Source organism: Budorcas taxicolor, chromosome 19 (genome assembly GCF_023091745.1).
Source record: "Budorcas taxicolor isolate Tak-1 chromosome 19, Takin1.1, whole genome shotgun sequence".
NCBI lineage: Eukaryota > Metazoa > Chordata > Mammalia > Artiodactyla > Bovidae > Budorcas > Budorcas taxicolor.
The window spans coordinates 33,635,976-33,658,217 of record NC_068928.1 but is presented as its reverse complement, the minus strand read 5'-3'; the positions used below and the strand labels follow the sequence as shown (position 1 = coordinate 33,658,217).

Genomic DNA, 22,242 nt, shown 5'->3' with positions numbered 1-22,242 from the left:
GGACTGGGTTAGCCCCCAATTCTGTCCTGAGCCTCCCTGGCCCAGCGACCTAGGCCTCACTGTCCGTCGAAGTGTTAGCTGTGTCCGACTCTTTGTGACCCCAGGGACTGTAACCCGCCAGTCTCCTCTGTCCATGGAATGCTCCAGACAAGAACACTGGAGTGGGTTGCCATTTCCTTCTCCAGGGGATCTTTCCACCTCAGGGATCGAACCCAGGCCTCCTGCATTGTAAGCAGACTCTACTGACTGCCCTTGGTTATATCCTGACACTACTACGAGAAAGGCATTTCTCAAGTGAAAATGCTGATGCCCTGAGAGGACTGGGGGAAAGGTGACCAGCTTCCTGGACCTGCAGGAGGCTCCAGAGCAGGAAGCAGACGGGTCTCAGCAAGGTGGACGATGTGCTCAGGGCCCACTGAGCCCCCCTTCCAGAGCTTCACAAAGGCTTTGTGAACAGACCTAGGCGGCAGACTCTGCCTACTTTTCAATGTGACAGGGGCGTTTTCTATTTCGTTTTGATCTGAAATCTCCAACCTGAAGCCGTTTATTGAATAATGGGTCCAACCCCAGGAGTCTCATCTGGTCGGCTGAGCACTGATCAAGAGCAGTCCAGGTGAGAGGAGGCAATTTAACCGCTACTCAGACCCGCCATGTGACATGCAGCACCGGCTGAAAATCTGTTTATTTTCTGGCCACACTGCGCAGCACGTGGGATCCCAGCTCCCCAACCGGTGGGGGTTGGTGGGGGGTGGGGTTGGTGGGGAGGAGGGGAAACCTGCTTGGTGGACAGGCAGATTCTCAGCCACTGGATCACCAGGGAAGTCCCGTGAATGTTCTTGAGGAGCGGTCAGGGGCGTCCCCCTGCACTGAATTTGGGGCGGGCAGCCACTCTCAGCTTCCTTTTCGTCTTAAGCTGTCTCACTAGGGCCTGGCGGTGAGGACCCTCAGGACGAGCCCCACTATCAACGAGCCCACTGCCACCGCCAGAGCAGCCCCCCGGCGGAGAGCCAGCTGCTTGGCTGACAGCTGGCCGGCAGGGGTGGGTAGGGTGTGGACTGCTTCCGGAGTCCTGAGGAGGTCCAGGTGGCCCCCGGGCCTCGAGTAGGTCGTCAGGATCACGCCAGGGGAGCTGCCTGTGGCCACTGCAAGACAAACAGAAGCCAGCTCAGCCCTGGGTGGGGGGCTGTGGAGCCACAGGATTGACCCCCTGCCTCAGCTGGAAACACATGGGACAGCATCCTATAGACCTGATGAGCAGACAAGGCTGAGATCAGATGGGGTCAGATGACCTGGAGGTGTGTATCCTCCACCAGCGACCTCAGCATGTGACATGCTCTGTCACACTGCCTCCCCAGCTCTCTGGCAACACTGAAGCCCCCAAAGCCTGTGCCGGCTCCCCATGCCCACCCCAATAAAGGCACAGCCCAGGATGAGCGAGGTGAGGCTGCGGAGATAACCAGGCTATGGTCTGTGGACACAGCCCTGGGCTCAGGCCAGCGCCGGGGCAGCAGAGCTCCGGTCTGACAGGGTGCGGAAGGGTGGGTGAGAAGGGCCCCCCACACCAGTTATCAAGCCAGGCTGACCTGCCCAATCCTCGGCTGCAGGCCTCCTGCCCACATTGGAGCTGGGTGGTGACAATGAGCCCTGAGATCAGATGGCTGGTGCTCAGACCTCGTCCCCTAATTTAGCAGCTAGCTGCAGAACAGGGAGGAGATCCAAGCGTCCAACCCATGCCCTCGTCTGATGACAGGACCAATGGTCATAGCCTCCCAGACCAGGACAGACGGCCTGCTTCCTGGGACATCAGTGTCCCCTCTTGGTGTCAGAACAGATGTCACTGTCACATTGAGGAAGAGAGGCAGCCTGGGTGCTTGCGGTTCCTGGCCACCCAAGCACACAGGGCAGTGTTACCTGAAGACACGACCACTTTCTCAGGCCCGGGCCTGGTTCCGAAGGCCATGCTCTCAGTGCTCCCCAGTGGCGGCAGTCCTGCGTGTTTTTGCGCCTGAAGGCGAGAGAGTCACCAGGTCAGCCTGCCAGCTGCCCATCCACCCAGCCTCAGCTGAGCCCCGCAGGCTGAGCAGGATACACATGGTCACACACAGGCACACCTCGGGGGCTCCAGACCACTGCTATAAGGCGAATAATGCAGGCAGAGGGCTTTTCTGGGTTCCTGGTGCACATAAAAGTAATGTTTGCACAACACTGAAGTCTGCTAAGTGTGCAAGACACCTTGTCCATACCGCAGTTAAACGATACTTCCTGGCTGGAAAATACCATCACCTGAGCCTTAAGCAGGTCATATTTTTGCAATGGTGACGTCAGAGTTCAGTGATCACCCCTCACCATAAATGAGATGATAATAATGAGAAGATTTGAAATATGATGAGAATTATGAGCAAAGTGTGACTCAGAGACACAAAGCAAACAAATGCTGTTGCGAAGATGGTGCCTGCCGATTGCCTTGCTCAATGTAGGGTGGCACCAGACCCTCAACCTGCAAAAACCACAATGCCTGAAGTACGGTAAGGCCAGGCCTGCCATGTCCACGGTCTGGGGAGCTTTAAGTGGCGCTCTTTTAGTTATGGGTTGATCCATTGTCTCAGATGCCAGGAGGACTGGATCCGCACACAAAGGCGAACCACACCCTCTGGGTTTCAGGGTCTGAGCCATAGAACCAAACGCCAGGCTGCCTGTTTCAGAAGTGCTCCCAAGAGGACGGCTGACGGTGCTGTCGGTACCTTTACCAAGGTCACAGCTCGCCCTCGGGATCATCGGGAGCCCTCTGCTTGAGTTTGAGCGGGGTAGGGGTGGGGGTGCTGAGGATGGTGTCTGGCATGGTTTCCTTGGTAACGGGAAGAGCACTCACCTCCTCTGCAGCCCGCTTCCAGTCCATCCGGGCCGTGTAAGTGACGAAGGCAGCGGTGGCCAGCATGACACAGACCAGCATGCCCAGCCAGAGGCCTGCAGGACACAGGGGCGAGTGAGGGCATTGACGATCACTAGGCCTGCCCCCCTCCCCCCACACCACGTACCCATGATCCCCATCCCGACCAGGAAGGTCAGCACGACACCCAGCGGGAGGCCGATGGCATAGTACATGACAGCATTCACCACGGCCCCGAAGGCCTGCCTGCCGGTCCCACGCAGGACCCCAGCGTAGAGACACTGCAGAAGGAGGAAGGGCTGGGGGTTGGTGATGCTGAGGCAATGGTGGGTCTCAGCACTGGGGCTTCCTCAGGAATCTACAGGCCACAGCCTTGTTTAAGTCCGCAACACGGGCTAGGAGGAGCCCTCATCTCCCTTCCTTCCTGGAGGGTCCTGCCCAGGGTCACACAGGCTGCTGCATTTCAGATACAGGGGGAGGGGTGGACTGGGGGTCTGGGGTGAGCAGATGCAAACTATTACATATAGGATGGATAAACAAGGTCTGAGTATAGAGCACAGGGAACTGCGTTCAATATGCTATGATAAACCACTATGGAAAAGAATATTTTAAAAAATGTACACCAACTCAACGGACACGAACTTGGGCAAACTCCAGGAGATAGTGAGGGGCAGGGAGGCATGGCTGCCGTCCATGTGGTAGAAAAGAGTCAGACATGAATTAGCAACTGAACAACAATACATATATGTATAACTGAATCACTTTGCTATACAGTAGAAATTAACACATTATAAATCAACTATTCTACAATGAAAAAAAGAACATTAGTACTTTGGCCACCTCATATGAAGAGTTGACTCATTGGAAAAGACTGATGCTGGGAGGGATTGGGGGCAGGAGGAGAAGGGGACGACAGAGGATGAGATGGCTGGATGGCATCACCGACTCGATGGACATGAGTTTGGGTGAATTCCGGGAGTTGGTGATGGACAGGGAGGCCTGGCATGCTGCAGTTCATGGGGTCGCAAAGATTCGGACACGACTGAGCGACTGAACTGAATAAAAAGATAATTACTATGGGTTGGCTTGTGCCCCGCCCCGAAGATGCTGAGGTTCCCTACCCCAGGATCTCCAAATATGACCTTAATTGGAAATGGCATCTCTGCAGAAGACAAAGTTGAGATGAGGCCATCAGGGTGGACCCTACCCCGAGAAGACGGGTGTCCTTGTGAAAAGGAGAAACTGGAACACAGACACACAGAGGGGGAAGACAATGTAAACAGACATGGGGAAACAATGCCTTCTACATGCTCAGGGGCTCCTGAGGGTTCCAGAAGCTCAGCAGAGCCTGGAGTAGATCCTCCCCTGGTGCCTTGGATCTAGGACCTCTGGTCTCCAGAACCTCGAGACAATCTATTTCTAGTATGTTTGGTCGCTCGGCTTTGCGTGCTTTGTCAGGGCAGCCCTGGCAGGCTCAGACAACAAGAACCCGATGTCTGCAGTGGACAAAGACACGAGCAGACACTTCACCCGAGGAGACACGCAGATGGAAGGGGCTCGGCGTTAGTCATTCAGGAAACACATCAAGGACTCCCAGGTGGTCCAGTGGTTAGGGCTCTGTGCCCGCACTGCAGGGAGCCTCGGTTTGATCCCTGGTTGGGGAACCAAGATCCCACATGCCGTGTGGCATGGCTAAAAAAAAAAAAGAAATGTACATTAAAACTACATTGAGATACCTGTACAGACCCATGAGGATGGCTCTAATAAAAATGAGAAATAATATAAAAAAGTTAGTTTCTGCTGTAAAGTGATGTTATACACACATATATTTTCATATTCTTTTCTATTATGGTTTATTACAGGAAACTGAATATAGTTCCCTGTGCTGTACAGTAGGACCTTGTTGTTCACCTGTTTCATATATAGTAGTCTGTATCCTGTATGATTCCAGTGTTGGGTACATGTCCTTAAACATTTGTCAAAACCCATAGAATGCACACCAACCATGAACTGTGGACTTAATGTATCAATATTCTTCATCAAGTAAACAAATGTCCTGTACTAATATATGATGTAAATAAAAGGGGGAACCAGGGGAGGGGCTTATGGGAACTCTGTATTTGCTCATTTTTTGGTAAACCTAAAACTGCTCTTAATCTACTTTTTCCAATTTCAAGACAAACAATAATGCCAAGAATTAGCAACACAGGGGAGGAACTGGAATCCTGGCACATTGCTGGTGGGAATGTAAAATGATACAGTTGTTTTGGAAGATAGCTTAATGGTTTCTTACAAAGTTAAACTTACGCTTCAACCTAACAATTCAACTCCTTAAGACTCTACTAAGAGGCAGGAAAACATACGTCCATACAATGATTCATACTTGAATGTTCCCAGCAGCCTTAGTCACAGCAGGCCACACTCAAAACAACCCAAATGTCCATCACCTGATGAATGGGTAGACAAACATGTTACAGCCACAGAGTGGACTATTATTCAGCCACAAAAAGGAATGAGGTCCCGAAAAATGCTACGCCATGGATGAACCTCAGAAACATTTCAAGAAGTGAATGAAACCAGGCACGAAAGACCACATACTCTGTAATTGCATGTCTATCAAGTAATCAGAAAAGGCAAGTACACACAGACAGAAAGTGGGTCAGTGCACTGCCTGGGGCTGCCCGTGGGAGCAGGCAGTGACTTCAAAGCAGGCCCCAGGAATTCTGTGGGGGTGATGAAAACAGTCCAATACCGGATTGCAGCTCTGGTTCCACAAGCAGACGCTTACTTAAAGGTTTGACTTATGTAGGTAAAATGCATGAATTTATGGTATGTAAATTATAACTCAAGAAAGGCATAAAAAATATTAAAAAAAAAAAAAAAAAAAACTAGGTCCATGAAAACTTAAGAATGATATAGGGCTTCCCTGGTGGCTCAGTGGTAAAGAATCCACATGTCAATGGAATCACAGGTTTGATCCTGTCTGGGATGGTCCCACATGCTTCAGAGCAACTAAACCCGTCCACCACCCTCGTGCCCTAGAGCCACCACGACTGAGCCCTATGCACCCAAGAGCCCGTGCTCCACAACAAGGGAAGCCTGAGCACCGCCACTAGAGAGGAGCCCCCATTCCCACAACTAGAGAAAAACCTGAGCAAGCAACGAAGACCCAGCACAGCCAAAAGTAAGTAAATAAAATTATAAAAAAAAAAGAATAACACAGATCTAAGGGGTTCTCTCGGAGAAGGCAATGGCAACCCACTCCAGTACTCTTGCCTGGAAAATCCCATGGGCGGAGGAGCCTGGTGGGCTGCAGTCCATGAGGTCGCTAAGAGTCGGACATGACTGAGCGACTTCACTTTCACTTTTCACTTTCATGCACTGGAGAAGGAAATGGCAACCCACTCCAGTGTTCCTGCCTGGAGAATCCCAGGATGGGGGAGCCTGGTGGGCTGCCGTCTCTGGGGTTGCACAGAGTCAGACACGACTGAAGTGACTCAGCAGCAGCAGCAGCAAGGAATTCTCTGGCAATCCGGTGGTTTGCCAGTGCAGTTCTCTGGCAATGCAGTGGCGCTTCTACTGCAGGCAGCACCAATTCAATCTCCGGTCAGAGAACAAAGATCTCGCAGCCCGCATGGTGCAGCCAAAAGATAAAAATTTTTAATGAAAAAATATATAGACAAATAGATGGATAGATATAACCGGGAGTAAAGACAGTAGATGCAGTGATGCGCACTGCAAGACCCCTGGCAGTTGTGAGCTGTGAATCTGCTGCGGGTTCCCTGGTGGGCAGTGCTACCTCAGGAGCATTTAGGAATGCAGAGCCCTCTGTGGCCTGACTCTGCAGGAGGAGTTTCTCAGCTGTGGCCTCACCTTGCAGCTAGAGGAAAAGTAACTATTGTGTCCTTGCAGAAGCCATAACAGAGCCCAGAAGAGGGTTTCTTTTAATGTTTTGCAATTAAAGCTGTGAATTTGATGACAAAACCCAGCCCAAAGCAAGCGGTCCTAATGAGGTCAGAAATGTGCTACAAGCCTGTGCCCAGCTAGATTCGAAGGCCAGCCCTGGAATGTATGGGGAACCAGCCAGAGTGACAGGGCTCTGGGGAAAACTCTCCACGAATATACTTTCTCCCAACAGTTCTATCTTTCCTTCCTATAAGAGCTGATGATTACTCTGTGCGGGTTCTTGCCTCCTGCCCCTTGCTGCTCTCTTAAGCCCATGCTCCAAGCAGAGACTTGGAGCTTCCTGCAAGATTGCCCAAGACGTGAAGACGACAACCCAGGGCTTCAAATTCTGCTCAATAAATGAGACTTTGGTGCTCGCTGTCTCTATGCCAGGCTGTTAAAACATTCACAGAATTCAGACTTGCACTCAGTGGGACCTGCTCTTCAGTGATCCAAGCGGAAAGTTGGACCCCTCCGTACTCTGGGTGCCTCTATTCTGGAAACCAGTGTGGCCGCTCCTGGCCGGGTGGGGCCTGGGTCAGAGCTGTGCCCTGCTCCCCACCCCCAACCCGATCCTGGGGAACAAGGAAGAAGAGGGTTTATGATTCTGCACTGGAAGAGTGGTCAGTATTTTGCCAATCTGTATGCATCTCAGTAAATAGGAACTGCAGGAGAGAAAGAAGGGATGCGTTATTTTGAATAATAATAGATCCAACAAGAGCTGCCGCTTACTCTGTAGTCAGCCCTAATCAGGTAGCTCAAGCTCACAGCCCTGAGCTGCTGGGGTGGGGGCAGGGGTTGGGAACACGGGGGTCGGAGCGGGACTCACACAGAGGGCATCAAACAGCTGGAAGAAGATGTACAGCGGCAGGACCTTGTTGACCAGGGCGACGACTTCCCTGCAGGGACAGGGGACCATGAGGCACAACCTTGGCCTTGGAGTCCCACTCCTGTCCCATCTATTCTGCCCTGCCCCCACTTTCTGTGAGCCTAGGTAGTGGCCCCTGGCCAGGCCAGGCCGCTCCTGTCCCTGAGTCTCCCTGTGTGGGGGGGACACATCCGAACCCCCCAAGGAGCCCCGGCAGCTCTGCCCTGCCCTTCAGTCGGCTCCTGGTCTGTGCACAGGCAGCAGCTGAGGCCCCTGACTCAAGGTGAGACCTACTCATCATTGGTGAAGATGTGGCCCAGCTTGTTTCTCAGGAGGCTCAACAGGATGCCCACAGCCAGGGAGGTTCCGACTGCAAGAGATGAAGGCGGTGAGGCTGACCCAGCCAAGGGTTGAGCCTGGCTCCCCTCAGCCTGAGCCAGCCCAGCCGCATGTCCCCTTGGATGAATACCCTCATCTGTGGTCCCGTGATGACAACATGTAAAATGCCGTTCCTCCTGCGGTTCTCAAAATGGGGTCCCTGGACCACTGGCTGCCTAGGGAAGCAGACTCTCAGACCCCCATCTCCGACTGGGTCAGAAACTGCCAGGGGCGGGGGGATGTTCAGGTTTTGACACCCTGCTCCCCCAACCCCACCCCCAACCTAGGTCTAAAGCCTGAGAACCACTGCTCTCCATGAAGAGCTCATCTGAGCCTGGCAGCTGCAGAAAGCAGAGACAGGATGGATGCAGAGGGGTCCTTTCTGAGGGTCGCCATGAGCAAGCCCCAAGCTCCTGGGGACTCCAGGAGGCCGAGCTCACAGGAAGACCCAGAGGGCTAGGAGCCTGGTGAGGAAGGGCCTTCCCAGCGTTGTATTATGTGATGGAAACTGCCGGCCCAGAACCCCAGCAGTGGGGAAGCGGCCGGAAGGGGCACAGCAGGCTTGCTTCTCTGCGCCACGTAACAGGTACGACAGGCTTGGAAGGTAGCTGTGGCTCTCAGGGCCTCCCCTGGCCTAGGCCTGACCCCACCCACCTGTGCAGAGGGTGCCTGAGATGGCTGATCGTTTGGCTTGCACAGTGTCTGCGGCTCCCAGGGCTGTCCCCACTCGGACACAGACCGCGATGCTGAGCCCCATGGGGATCTGGACTCAGAGACAAGAAGGTACGGTCAGCCCCCCTCCTACCCCAGGCCAAGAGGGAGGAAAGCAGGGTGTTCCTGGCTGCTGGTAACCAGCCGTGAGATTGGCGGCTGGCAGGTCGGGTGAGGGTACCCCAAGCAAGCCAGCCAAAGCCCCACCCTGGCTGAGCCATCAGACACCACAGGCGGCCAAAATAAAACACACAGCCAAAACCTCATGAGTAAACACGACATAGAGAGGCGAGTGTAGTCATAAGTCTGTCAGAAAAGGTCCCTGTGAGAAAAAGATTGACACCACTTGCAACGTAAGAATCACCTTACAGATCAGTTCTGTACAGGTAGGTTTCTGCGACTCCCTTGATTAAAGCTGTGGTCACAGAGTGTGCACCCCAGGCGGCTGGCAGAGGCTGCGCAAGTGACACGGGATACCCCATGTGTCCTTGAAGAGGAAGGAACTGTGGAGAGTTCCTGCCCCGGCGGAGGCAAGGAAGTGCCCCCAGAGGGCTCTGTTCCCCAGGGCCCACCACTAGGGGTGTGCAAGAACGTGGGCCCACTGCCAAAGGGAATGTCCCGTTTTTCAAAATAATGCAAAAATCCAGATTGTGATGTGAAATCTCCCAATTTTAAATGATGCCAATCAATTCAAAACAATTCCAACATGGAGAGTTCTGTACCACCCTCGGCAGAGTGGCTGTGGGCCACGTGTGCCTATTAGGGCCTGGGTCTGGTGGACACAGGAGGTCTGGAGGGTCCCTCAGGAGACAGAAATGGCCCCTGGGGGGACAGCTGCCCCTCCCCCTCTGACACCCCCAGGCCGTCAGGGGGTTGGGCTGGGGGCAGAACAAAAGGTGCCCCCCATGAGCCTCACCATGTAGATGACGGTGGCCACCTCATAGATGACTGCTTGGGCAGAGAGGTCGAGCACACTGAGCAGGCCTGCAGAGGTGGGGCGGGAACAGAGTCAGTGTCCAGCCAGCTGACCAACAGCCCCGGGCTGACAAAGTGCCCCTTGCTCTTGGGGCCAAGGGGCCAGTGGCTTCCAAGGTCAGACACAGCAAAAACAACCTTTCCACTTGGCATTCAGCCTTCCAGGAGACCCCTGCCTGGGTGTGCCAGGGTCAGGGTCCCTCTCTCGTGTACACGCTATGATGAGGGAGGGAAGAAAGCTGGACCAAGGTCAAGAAGCCTGAGTTCAGCTCTTGGCCCTGTTGGGGTGACTCTGGACAGTCTCTTTTACTCTTAGGACTCAATTTTATCATCTATAAATGGGGTCCGGGATAGACTGGAAGGTCTCTTGGGGCCATTCCAGCCCTGGCGGTTTGGACTCTGTTCTGAGTCAGTTGATGAGCACAAGATGTGCCGGTTGCACAGTTCCATCTCACTCCATCTCTGACTGAAAATCATGCCTGGGTGTCCACTCCATGCCAGGCCTAGACTGGGCAGTGCTAGGCAGGCCTGCCTGCTGGAAGCTCACAGTCTGGCAGGGAGCCAGGCCGGGCAGGTGAACCACCTGTCCGGGGGAGGGGGCTCCCCACATCCCGCCGCCCCACGTACCCACGAGGAAGCTCCCGATCTCGTAGGCCCACCACTCGATGCACAGCATCAGCATGCTGGGGATGGCCAGGCGGAAGAAGGGGCCCCAGTCCTGCAGGCACTCCCAGGACCAGCCTAGGAGCAGAAGCCAGCTGCCTGAGCCCCCGTCCGCCTTGCGGCCCAGCCAGCCCGCCCACCACCAGGGCCCACAGCTTTTGGCTCCACACAGCAAGCCCAGGCACTTGCCAGCAGGCAGGGTGGGGGTGGGAGGAGGGCACCAGCTAACATCTCAGTCAGCACCCCTGGGTGGGAGCCTGGGCTGGCAGACAGCCCAGCCCTTCCTGGGCCCCATCTCCTTGGATGAAGTTTTAGCTTTTATCTCTGCCCCATCTCCCCGAAGGGCTGCTGGGAGGGTGGCACGACACCAAGGTGCTGGGAGGTTTCACAAGGCAGACAAGGTTGTACAGCCATGGGGCCAGAGAGGGACCCACGGTCTACACAGCCAGCTTTCAGGGGCTAAAAGCTCAGCACCTAGGCCTAGGAGCAGGTTTGAGCCCACTTCTGTGATTTGCAGTGAATGACAAATTCTCTCGGCACCAGCTTCCTCCATGTAAATAAAAATGGAATTAACAAGGAGTCATGAAACTTATCTGAGCAATGTGGGTGCAGCCTGCTGCTGGCACCCAGAATTCTATCCGAGTTGTCATTCAATCTCCAATAGGAGCCAGGAAGCTCCTAGCACATCCCCAGCAAGGCTGTGCCCCATGACACACTGGACTGGGAAACCGGGCCTCTAGGGGTTGGGTGCAGAGGCCAAGAGGCGGGTACAGAGGTGGAGAGAGGGTGCAGATACAGGAGGTGGGGAAGGGGTGGGCCCTGAGGGATGTGGGGGCAGGCCTGGGGCAGGGCTCCTCCAAAGGCTCCAGCTAGGACCCTGCCCACAAAGTGAAGGCCCTGGGCTGGTGCTAGCGGCCTACCCGCCCCTCAGCAACCCCCTCCCTGGGTGCAGACCCCCTCCACACCTGCCCATGTCTCCAGATGCAGCTTCTTCAGCACGATGTAGAACAGGAGGAAGACAGCCTGCGAGAACTGGGAGACGGTGTTGGCAAATGCGGAGCCCCTGACAGAGGAGGGAAGGCCAGGCTGGAGCAAAGGCCGACTCCAGCCCTGGGGGCAAGGCGGGGACAGGCCTGGCTCATCCCCAGTTCCCCAGGACCCCCCTGTGGCTGAACAGTGTGGACAGCCTCCACAGTCTTTGCTGTGATGGGACTGGCTGCCCCCTTGGGGGTAGGCAGGGCTCTGGACCAGGCTGCCACATCCCCTGCCCACTTGATCCCCCAACCAGCCCCTGAACACCTTACTCACCTGAACCCCCCAACACTTGACCTCCCCAACCAGGCTCTGAAGCCCCCTGCTCACCTGACCCCCTGGCCCAGCACAGAAACCAGGACATAGTTGGCCAGGGCGTTGACGCAGTTGCCCACGATGCCGCTGAAGACTTGGGGCCAAACGATGCCCTGAAATAGGTGAAAACTGGCCTTATTGAGTGGCGTGACACCGCGGGGGAAACAGGCTGGGGACATGTGGCTCCCCACAGACCCGTGTGGAGGTCAGAATAGGGATCCCAGGCACTCCTCCCCTGCTGGACAGTGCAGTGTGGGGTAGGGGGCAGCTCCAGCTAGGGCCCTGTACCTGATTCTGCAAGTACTTGGCCTGCAGGCTGTAGAGAAAATTTGCCTGTGTAAATAAGCACACAGACACAAGTAAACAACACCTCCACATGGACAAGAACAGACACTGCCGAGATGAGCGTGGGGCAGTTGCTTCACCAGTGTGTGTCCCGACCCGCAGATATGCACCTTGCTGGCCTGTGCCCCTGCCCTGCCTGAGGGGTGGTGCCAGGATGGGGCACCAGGTGGACCCGAGAGGGGCTCCAGTGCTCTGGCAAGAACGAGAGGGACTGGGCCCCTGGCCGCCAACCGGGCCTGTTCATAGAAGGGCCACCAGAGCCCACAGGTCGGGGCCACCCTAGGACTTGTCTCTGGCTGCCAGAGACAACACTCTGGGTGGAGAGGCCTTGGGCAGAGGGAGTCGGGGTAGGGAGGGTGGAGGCCACCAGCAGCCTCTGCAGAGCAGGGTGGAGACCTCAGAGTCGTCCATGGAAGACAGAGGGGGCCTGCTTGTGTGTGTGTGTCTTGAGGGCATTTCCCTGAGCTTCCTGCCCTGTCAAAGCCGGGCCCAGGCCTGTGGCCCCTGCCCACCCTCCCTGCAGCCCTCCACCTCTCTTCAGGACTGCACAGTCAGCAAGAGTGTGCCACTGGATTCAGGTACTGGCTCTGTGCCTCCTGTGAGCGGTGTGGCCTTAGGCCACTTACTTAACCTCTCTTGCCTCAGTTTCCTCACCTAGAAAGGGGATAATACTGTGCGTGTGAATCCTTGCTATTTATACATACATTTATACGCAACACTAATATTGCAAAAGTGCTTACAAAACAGCATTTGGCACATTTAAGAGTTCCAAGAGTTAGGTTAGCATCATGACTAAGACACGTGATGCTTCTCATCCCACAGGCAGCATGTTTGTCTGGGAGGGAGGGGTTTTGTTGATTTGATAAAGTGGCTACCATAGTGATAACTTGGAAGTTTCCCCTGACCCAGCCCCAGGGGCCCTGTTGGACAAGATACCTTCACTTGGTCTAAACAGCCAAAGGTTTGGAGGAGAAAGACCAGAATTTCAGGTGGTTTCCATGATACAGGAGAAATCTGGAGCCCCAGAGGAGTCATGGCACTAGGCTTCCAGATGGGAGGGTATGGCTGGGGCTCCCTGACAGGCATGGTGTCGCCTACGGGCACCCTGAACTCACCCCAACCCCCCCTTCCCAGGCCCATCAAGAGCTCTGTCACCGGTGCTGGGAGGATAGAGCGGGGCAGAGCAAGGGAGGATGGCGGGTGGGCAGAGTGAGGGAAGGCAGAGGGGGGCAGAGAGGAAAGACAGAGGGGGCAGAGCGAGGGAGGATAGAGTGGGGCAGAGACAGAAAGGTGGGCTCCCCTGAGACAGCCTGCCACGTGGTGACACGTCCACTGAACCACAGCAAATCACGCCGTGCAGCCATGAGTCCCGAGTGGACACGTGGACCACTGCTGCTGCTGCTAAGTCGCTTCAGTCGTGTCCGACTCTGTGACTCCATAGATGGCAGCCCACCAGGCTCCCCCGTCCCTGGGATTCTCCAGGCAAGAACACTGGAGTGGGTTGCCATTTCCTTCTCCAATGCATGAAAGTGAAAAGTGAAAGTGAAGTCGCTCAGTCGTGTCTGACTCTTAGCGACCTCATGGATTGCAGCCTACCAGGCTCCTCTGTCCATGGGATTTTCCAGGCAAGAGTACTGGAGTGGGGTGCCATCGCTTTCTCCACATGGACCACTGGGTGGGGCTCAAATCTCAGAAACTTACCTGTGTGGATGGACTGCTTACTTAATATTCAATAAGTTAACAGAGAAAGAACATTCAATAACGACTCTTAGAAAACATGTTAGAAAGATTACAGTCCTAAACACAAAAGTAGAAACCATTAAAAAGTTCAAATAAAATAAAGGCAAATGCTTCTATAATCCTGCGATGGGGTGACTGTTCTTAAGCTCATCAAAGACAGACATCATAAAGGATGGGATTTATAGATGTTATGTACACATTAAAAATTCTTTAAGAAAAAAGTATCAAAGAATTAGAAGGCAACTGAAAAACGTTTGTGACACATATGCCAAAGGAGTGAGATATTATTTAATAAGAGTTAAGACAATTAGGAAGAGATTAATCCACTGAAATAAGCAAAGGATGTGGGCAGTTCACAGAAGGAAAACAAATGATCAAAGATATGAAAAAACACTCAAATTCATTTGCAATAAAGTGCATGTTAAAATAACCTACTTCTAATTGGAGAAAACATTTTCATAATACTCTGTGCTGATGAGAATATTGTTCTTGAGGGTAGAAATGATACAAACCAGTATCAAAAGCCACTGACAGAGCAACTCCAATTCCAATAAGGCATCATTACAGACATTCACAAAGATTTTTCTACAAGAATGTTGATCACAACCTAATTTATAAGAGTGACCACTGCAAACGACCTAAATGCCCAACACATCGGAACTGGTTAATAAGTTATGGCAAAGGGGGGGATACTGTGGGGCCTTTGAAATGGATATTGTGGACAGTGATTTGAGCATATCTCAAGGCGGCAATGGCACCCCACTCCAGTACTCTTGCCTGGAAACTCCCATGGACAGAGAAGCCTGGTAGGTTGCAATCCATGGGGTCGCTAAGAGTCAGACACGACTGAGCCACTTCACTTTCACTTTTCACTTTCATGCGTTGGAGAAAGAAATGGCAACCCACTCCAGTGTTCTTGCCTGGAGAATCCCAGGGACGGGGGAGCCTGGTGGGCTGCCGTCTCTGGGGTCGCACAGAGTCGGACATGACTGAAGTGCCTTAGCAGCAGCAGCAGCAGAGACTGACTAATGATATAGTTGAAAGGGAAAAGGTGGCTTACAAAACAACATGCACACACTGGCCGCATCTCACACTACAGGTGTGGCTCTGTGTTTGATAACACACACACTCATGAAGAGAAATAGCCCTGGAGAGAGATTAACCTGTCTTTTCTCTGGGTAGTAGGATCATGGAAGATTTGAAATTTTTCTTCCCTAGGCTTTCCAGAATCTCTCCTGTAAATGGTTTTCTAACCAGAAAAAGGTGTTGTGCTACTTTTTAAAAGTTCAATGTGCACCAACCACCGACCGCACTGTGAAGTTTTCTCCAGCCCCTCTGGCCACCAGCATGAGGGCTGAGGGGCGCCTGGCTGGTGGGGGGTCAGGATCCAAGCTCCATAAGACAACTCACCGGCAGGCCTGGGATGTAGACCTGCACATACTCCTGGGCCAGCCTGCAGGAGAAAGAACCAGGCTCTGAGCCGAGCAGCCTATGCCCTGGGTGTGGGGAAAGGTTTGGCAGACTTTACCTCGAAAACAAGACCCCCAGAGGCATCTGGAACCTCGGTGGGGGTGCGGTGCCAGGAGGCGGGGCCCAAAAACCAAAGGACCCAAACACAGGGTCTCAGGGCTGGGGAACTTCAGTTTGGGGTGATGTGTGGTTTGTAAGGGGGAAAACAAGATTCTATCACATTAAGAATTAACTACACGAAGTGCACATAACAGGAAACGAGGGAGCTATTCCGAGGAAGAAACACATCCTACGTTAACAACACAGTGTGTAATTCCTCAGAAATGGGGTTCGGTCCTGTTCCCACTGTTTGTGGTGTGGGGTGTGCACATGTCACTACTTCCGAAGCCTCTGTGGGGCTCGGGCCCATACTGGGGCCAGATGCAAACAAATCCCATACAAATGCCTTTTCTCAATTAAAATGGGCTGTGGTCTGCCCCCTGCTGGCCACAGCTGGAGCAGCATGCTGTGGGGGAGAGTCCCCAGACCAAGCCCCCATGAGACGGCTGGAGACCCAGAGAGAGCAGCACCGGCTGGGCTGGGCCGGGCCTCCCGGGGTGACATGGCCCTGCCCGGCCCAGCGCACCTGGACACGGCCGGGTCCTGCCTGCAGAGCAGCAAGATGAGCTGGGTGTTGAGGAAGAGCGCCCAGCAGGGCAGACAGCAGAGCAGCAGCACCAGCACGCCCCGCTGCAGGATGACGCCCACGTGCTTCTTGTGGCGGCTGCCGAAGCTCTGGAACACAGGAGGAATGCCCGCCCCACGCCTGCCCTCCGCTGGCCGGCTGGGGGTGGGGGGCGGGTGCGCTGGGCAGCCCTCCACCACTCCCCAGTCCCTACCCGGGGCTTCATCTGAGGGGCTCAGCAGCTCAGAGTGACCGCAGCAGCCATTTGCAGAACTCCAGCCCCTGTCCACCCGCAGTGCCCAGTACTCCCACGACTCCTGATGGGGGAGGCACTGCCCATCCCCCACCATCCCTGAAGCACCAGCGCATGCGCGTCTCCCTGGGGAGTGAGCAGCAGCCAGGCCCACCGTTGAGTCCCAGGCCCCCGGAGCTGAGCCCCTCCGGGTGGTGGGCCCCCCGAGGACAGCAGGCCCCCTCTGTGTGCCCTCAGTACACAGGGCCAGAGGATTCAAGGTCAAAGTCAGAGGACTCAAGGTCGGAGGACTGTCTTTCATTCCAGAGCTCTCTCGCCTGGCCACCCTGGCAAGGGGAGGGGCTAGTCCCTAGAGCACGCGGTCCCTGGGGGTGGGTGTACAAGGACAGCTGCCCCCCAGAGGCCTGCCTGACAGGTTCCCAGATGCGGGGGCCACTGGGGGGCCTTGGGTGGGTGCCCAGCCCTACCCTTTCTGCAGCAGCTGTGGGACTGGCTCCGGCCCTGCCCGGGGGCCCACCTACCTGGGACATCAAGGTGTCACAGGCCGAGGACAAGCCAAACCCGATGGAAACTCCACAGACGTTGACAAACTGGAGCCACACACAGGAGAGAACGGAGGCTTTCAGGAGGAGACCGACGGGGGACCCTGCAGCCAGGGGACTGCCCAGCAGCGGGAGACCCCCTGGCTGGGCCTGTGCGTGGGGTGTGCTCGGAGGTCCAGCTGTGCTCTCAGGCCACGTCTTCTCCCAGAAGCCCAGGGGAGAAGGTCCTGGCTGTACTCACGGCCACCGAGAGGGTCACTGCTGCCAGCTCCACCGTGCCCAGGTGTCCGCAGAACACCGTGCTCACGACGTAGACCATGAAGTTCAGCATCTGGAAGAGGAACTGAAGGCCGGGGCCAAGGTCGAGGGCCCTACTCACAGCCCAGCTCCTGGCAAGAGACTCTCCAGGCCCTGACCCTCAAGAAGCCCCTCTGGGCCACAGGGCGAGTCGCCCACAGCGGAGGAGCGAGAGTGTGGCTGAGGCTGGGTGGCAGAAGGCCCAGGTCCTGCCCCCATCCCACGGGGCAACAGCATCAACCCCTGAGCTCTGGTTCCCCAGCAGGGGCGCTGGAGTGAGCACAGCTGGTAATGTTGCTGTAACCATCTTGTCAGGCCGCATGCAAACACAGAGGAGCGGAGTTAAAGACATCAAAACCCTAGGAAGCCTCTGTCCACGTGGTGGGATTGGAAAGGAGTGTCTTCTTTTACTGTTATCCAAACTCTTACAAGGAGCACATATTTAGTAGTCTTTATGGTCAGAAAAAAAATGTACCTGGAGCCATTTTCCCTTTGAAAATAAATGGGCAAAGGCCCCTCTTCCAGTGCAACGCCCGTGCAGGCACCCCTGGGCTCCCCTTGGCCTCGGGCCTTTCGGCCAGCCTCCCTGTGGGTTCCTGAAGGACACACCGGGTCCCTCTGATGGTGGGGGGAAGGGGCTGCCAGCCGCTGAGGGAGGTCAGACCCCGCCAGGCTCTGAGTGGTGGCCCCTGGTGCCACCTGGACACCGTCACTGTGGGTGATTTCTGGGGAAGGCCTCGAGCAGCCCCTGCCCCCCGCCTTGTCAGCGCCTCACCCCCGCCTCCTTACCAGGGGTCCAGAAAGGACAAAGAGCATCCGTGCCTCAGCTCCAAAGCCAACGGGGACCAGCCTGCGGAGGGCAGGGCAGCGACTCCTTCGGCCTGGGGGAACCGTGTCCTGGGGGCTGTCCATTCCAAGCCCAGGCCACCCAGCCACCCTGCACGCCTGAGCACCTTCTCAGCCAGCCTCATCCAGCCAGCCAGGGTAACCGTACAGCCTGGCTAATGAGTAAGGGGTGGAGGAGGGGCCACTGCCACCCATGGAACCAGCCCTGCCCCCTGTGCACGCCAGGCCTGTGGCCCGACCCACTAGCCATGGACAGGACAGAGGTCTGGGCACCCAGAGTCACCGTGCTGACCCCATTCCAGGGGGTTGGCAGCAAAGGCCCAGGAAGTGCAGGTGTGAGACAGGGCTGAGGGGGCCAAGGACTCTCTGTCCAGGTGAAAAGAGAGACACACTCAAAAGGGTCCCAAGGGGGGTTGGGGGATAGAGGTCTGGGGTCAGTTCTGACAAGGGGTTCCCTGCCCCACAGATGGAGGGCATTCAGTGGTCTAGCCCACAGGGTTCTGGGTTTCCCTGGTGCTCCCCAGGGTACTAAGCAGGTCAGGGTCAGCCCACTGTCCAGGGAGCAGGTCCTTGGCTGAGGATCTGCAAATATCCCCCAGAATTTGTATGATGAAAACTCACAACTGACTCCATGTCCCCCTCCATGCTCTCTGCCCCCTGCTGCTCACAGGAGCAAGGAAGTGAGGTGAGGTGGGCGGGGTGGGGCATAGGAACCCCTGTCTTTCCACCCGTGTGGGGACTGCTCCCCCAGGGTGGGGGCCGCCCGGGTGCTGACTTTCAGAACTCCACTTTCAGCCTCTTTCTACGAAGACCCCACTACTGTTGGGGTGATGCAAATGCAGCCAGCACCACGCTCAGGGCCTGCGGGCTTGGGCCCAGGTTTGGTTTTCCAGGATTTCAGCCTGTGTGAACTGGCACAGAGTCTCGGAGCAGAGTGGTCACCCAGTCCCACGTGGGGTCCCCTGGCCAGGTGAGGACGCCCCTCTCCACGGCCCCCACTATCAGGGGTGGCTGCGCAGCCTCTGCCCTGTGTCCTTGGTCTCAGACCCCCCAAAGCAGAGAGGAGCAGCAATTCAATTCTCAGGGACGGGGCCACAGACCCCAGGACTTTGGGACTCTCTCCCTTCTCAGGTGAGAACCTGCCCCACAATTGCCTGGCTCTGGGAGCATGCCTCGCCACTTCCTCCCTCCTGGCAATATTTGTCAATCATGGTTATTGGGTGGAAACAGGAGAAACTAATAAACAGGAAGGGGAGAGAGAATGTGGAGGGGGTCAGCATTGGCAGGTGATCTGGAAAGAAGCTGAGTGACTAGAATGAGAAAATCTGGGTTTTAAAGGGCAAGTCCATGAGATGATTAAGCTCTGAACACCTTCACCCTCAGAGCCAGATCTCTGGAAGACTGGGGCAGAGTCAACCTGGGATGGCAACAGGAGGGGGAGGGTGGGATAGGGGGTGCTGGGGACCACCTGGAGGGGCAGGTTGGTTCTTCAGAAGGATGAGATGCTGAACAGATAACAATGGTGTCACCTGTGTACCCCAAACTCAAGTGTCTTTAATCAGCCACCATTTATATCACATGGGCTGCTGGGAGCATCGGGCTGGTGTTTTTATCGCACCTGTGTCTCTGTGTCCCCTGGAGAAGGAAGGGGCAACCCACTCCAGTATTCTTGCCTGGAGAACCCCAAGGACAGAGGTACTGGGGGGTGCTACAGTCCATGGGGTCTCAAAGAGTCAGACATGACCAAGCAACTGAATAACTATCTGTATTCACCCCGAGGATCACCCAAGTGGGATTGTCTGCCATGGGTGTCTGCGGTCAGCAGGTGCTTCCCTGGGGCTCCATCTTCTGTCACGGGGCCTCTCTGGGCAGCCTGGCATCTCATGGCTCGGAGCTGGCCTGACAAGGGAACATTCCAGGATGGCAGCGGGAAGGTCCAAGGTCACCTGGCCCAAGCTCGGGAAAGGAAGCAGCATCCACCTCCTAGTGGGAGGAGCTGGAAACCCTGCACCCTGGGGACCCGGCTCCTCCACGGTCCCATCTCCATCCTCTCCCCTCCGGCCCAACACCCACGCCGCACCCTGAGCAAGGGCAGAGCAGGGAGGAGCTCAGACCTGCCCAGGACCCTCACAGAGAAAAAGGACCCAAAGCTCTCAGGTCTCAGGACTGGTAGGGGTGGTGAAGGGAAAGGGTGGAGAGTCACTGCCAGCCCCCAACACACCCTGGGGTTGGGAAGGCATCCAACTAAGGAGAGGATGCCTCCGCTGGAGCCAGTTCCGGTGCCCTGCAGCCTCATTGTGCCATGAGGTGCTGGAGTGTGCCCAGAAGGGCTCAGTGAGGAAGCACATATGGAAGCAAGCCAGAAGCCAGTGACCTGGATGAACTGGCCTAGCCATCTCAGCGGCGGGGAGGGGCGGGCTCAAGAGTCCCTCTCACCACAGACCAGCTGTAGCCAGCACCAGCACAGAACCATCACAAGGGGACCCTGACTCTGGTTGCAACTCCTGCAGCAGCAGGAAGACAGTCCCCCTGGGGGTGTGTCTGGCCTATGAGCCCCACCCTCTGGGAACTGATGACCCAGTGACCTGCCAGGCACAGCCAGGGCCAGCCCCTGCAAGCCTCTCCTCGCTTGGTTACACCTCACCAGGCCTGAAGCTATTTTATTTGCCCTGGGGCTGCCCTGCGCCCTGCAACCCCAAGTCAGGGGCCAGAGTCCCTCTCTCTGATTCCCTCCTCCCTGCCATGTGACCGCCAAACCCCCAGCTCTCCTCTGGGGAGTGAGAGACTCTGGCCTGGTCCCTCAGCTTCACACACATCTTCAGGGCAAAGGACGGATGGCTGAGCAAGACTGACATCTGAATGCCTGAGGCCACTCCGACCGCCCCCTAACCCTACCTCCTAGATTCGGGTGGTGGCCTCTTCCCTCTCTGCCCCTCCTGACATTTCTTCCCTCCACACCCCTGCCCTTCCCTGCTCTAGCCAGACTTCACTGGAATGTCTGGGCTCGGGTCTTGATGAACACCAAGGTTGGCAAGGGTGGGGGGGACACAGCCAGCTGGTCAAGCCTTAACAGTGACCGGAGACCCTCCTAGGGGACCTTCTGAGTTAAATTTCTGCCTGGGGAGAAGTTTACCAGAATGTACTGGAGACACCAAATTCAGAGTTAAACCAGCAGTTCTAACCCGTGACTGCATTTTAGAATCACCCGGGAAGCTTTTTCCAAAAACACCACTACCCAGGTCTCACCACAGATGTTCGGACCTAATTAAGGCCCAGGCAGCAACTTCTTTTCCCTTTTTCTTTAACTTCTTACTGAAGTATAACATTTATACAGAGGAGCACACATAAGCCTAAGGGTCTATGAATCTTCTTAAATTAAAGGCACCTGAGCAACCAGCAGTCCACTGAGGAAACAGTTTACTCTCCTCCTCTGAGCCTGGGACAGTGTTCAGCCACTGTGCCCCACGGAGGAGAACCATCCTCTTGGTTTTAGCACCAGGGGATTCTTCGGCCAGGTGTCCTTTGACACCCGCCCAGGTGATTTCTCCAGAGCAGCTGGGGTCCAGAATATGGGCCTGGACACCTCCACCACCTCACCCAGCACACTACGGCCCTAGCCGACCCCCAACTACTTCCCTCGACAAAGATGAAGAGCTTCAGAGGCACCAAGCTCAACAGTTACTTCTTATATTCACAGATACAAGTCCCCACGGCAACCCCTCTCCCAGGCCTGTCCCCTGTGGCAGGGGCCTCCTGAGCTGGGCCTATTGCTGATTCTCACCACTAACCCCGGCTGTCTCTGAGATGGTCCTTCCAGAAACTGCCACAGCTGTCAGGGCTCAGGAGCCTGCTACTGCCTCCCCACCCTGGATGCCATTTCCCCTCCTGAACTGGAGGCTTCAGGGTGCACCTGCTGGGCCGGGACAGCCCGGCTCAGGAGGCCTTATCCTGGGGCCGAATGGTCAGGAGGCAGCTCCTTACCCGTAGAGGGCCGCGGGAACTCCTCCGCCTCAACAGTCGGGGTCTGTACCATCCAAGGGGCTGGGCTGAGGGACTGGGCGCCCAGCTGCAGGCAGCCCTCTGAGTGCGAACCTCGAGCTCAGGCCACTGTGGTCGGCAGGTTTGGAGCGGCTGGCCCCAAACAACGGGCTTTACCGAGGTCAAGGCAGCCAAGAACGTCACCGTCTCCAGGGCCCGCCAGGGACCCAAGTGGGAGAGCAAGCAGGAAGCTGAGCCCAGGCTGCAGGTGGCCCCGTGGGGAATAAGGGCCTCGACTGAGAAGGAGACTCAAGTCAGAACAGTGTGGTGCGC

At 55.8% G+C, this 22,242-nt stretch overlaps 1 protein-coding gene across 1 annotated transcript; it reads right to left on the bottom strand.

Moving 5' to 3' along the window:
- Positions 1-739: 739 nt before the first annotated feature.
- Positions 740-21,964, bottom strand: SLC47A2 (solute carrier family 47 member 2). The gene is made up of 19 exons (XM_052657223.1): positions 21,913-21,964; positions 19,717-19,830; positions 17,875-17,966; positions 17,030-17,131; positions 16,768-16,836; positions 15,955-16,103; positions 15,270-15,312; positions 12,063-12,107; positions 11,790-11,887; positions 11,393-11,490; positions 10,392-10,505; positions 9,706-9,773; positions 8,733-8,841; positions 7,995-8,070; positions 7,662-7,731; positions 3,036-3,168; positions 2,870-2,964; positions 1,912-2,005; positions 740-1,142 (listed from the first exon to the last, which is right to left on the bottom strand). The coding sequence occupies exons 1-19, from the start codon at positions 21,962-21,964 to the stop codon at positions 922-924; spliced, it is 1,842 nt and encodes a 613-aa protein (XP_052513183.1). The 3' UTR covers positions 740-921.
- Between the last annotated feature and the right edge of the window lie 278 nt (positions 21,965-22,242).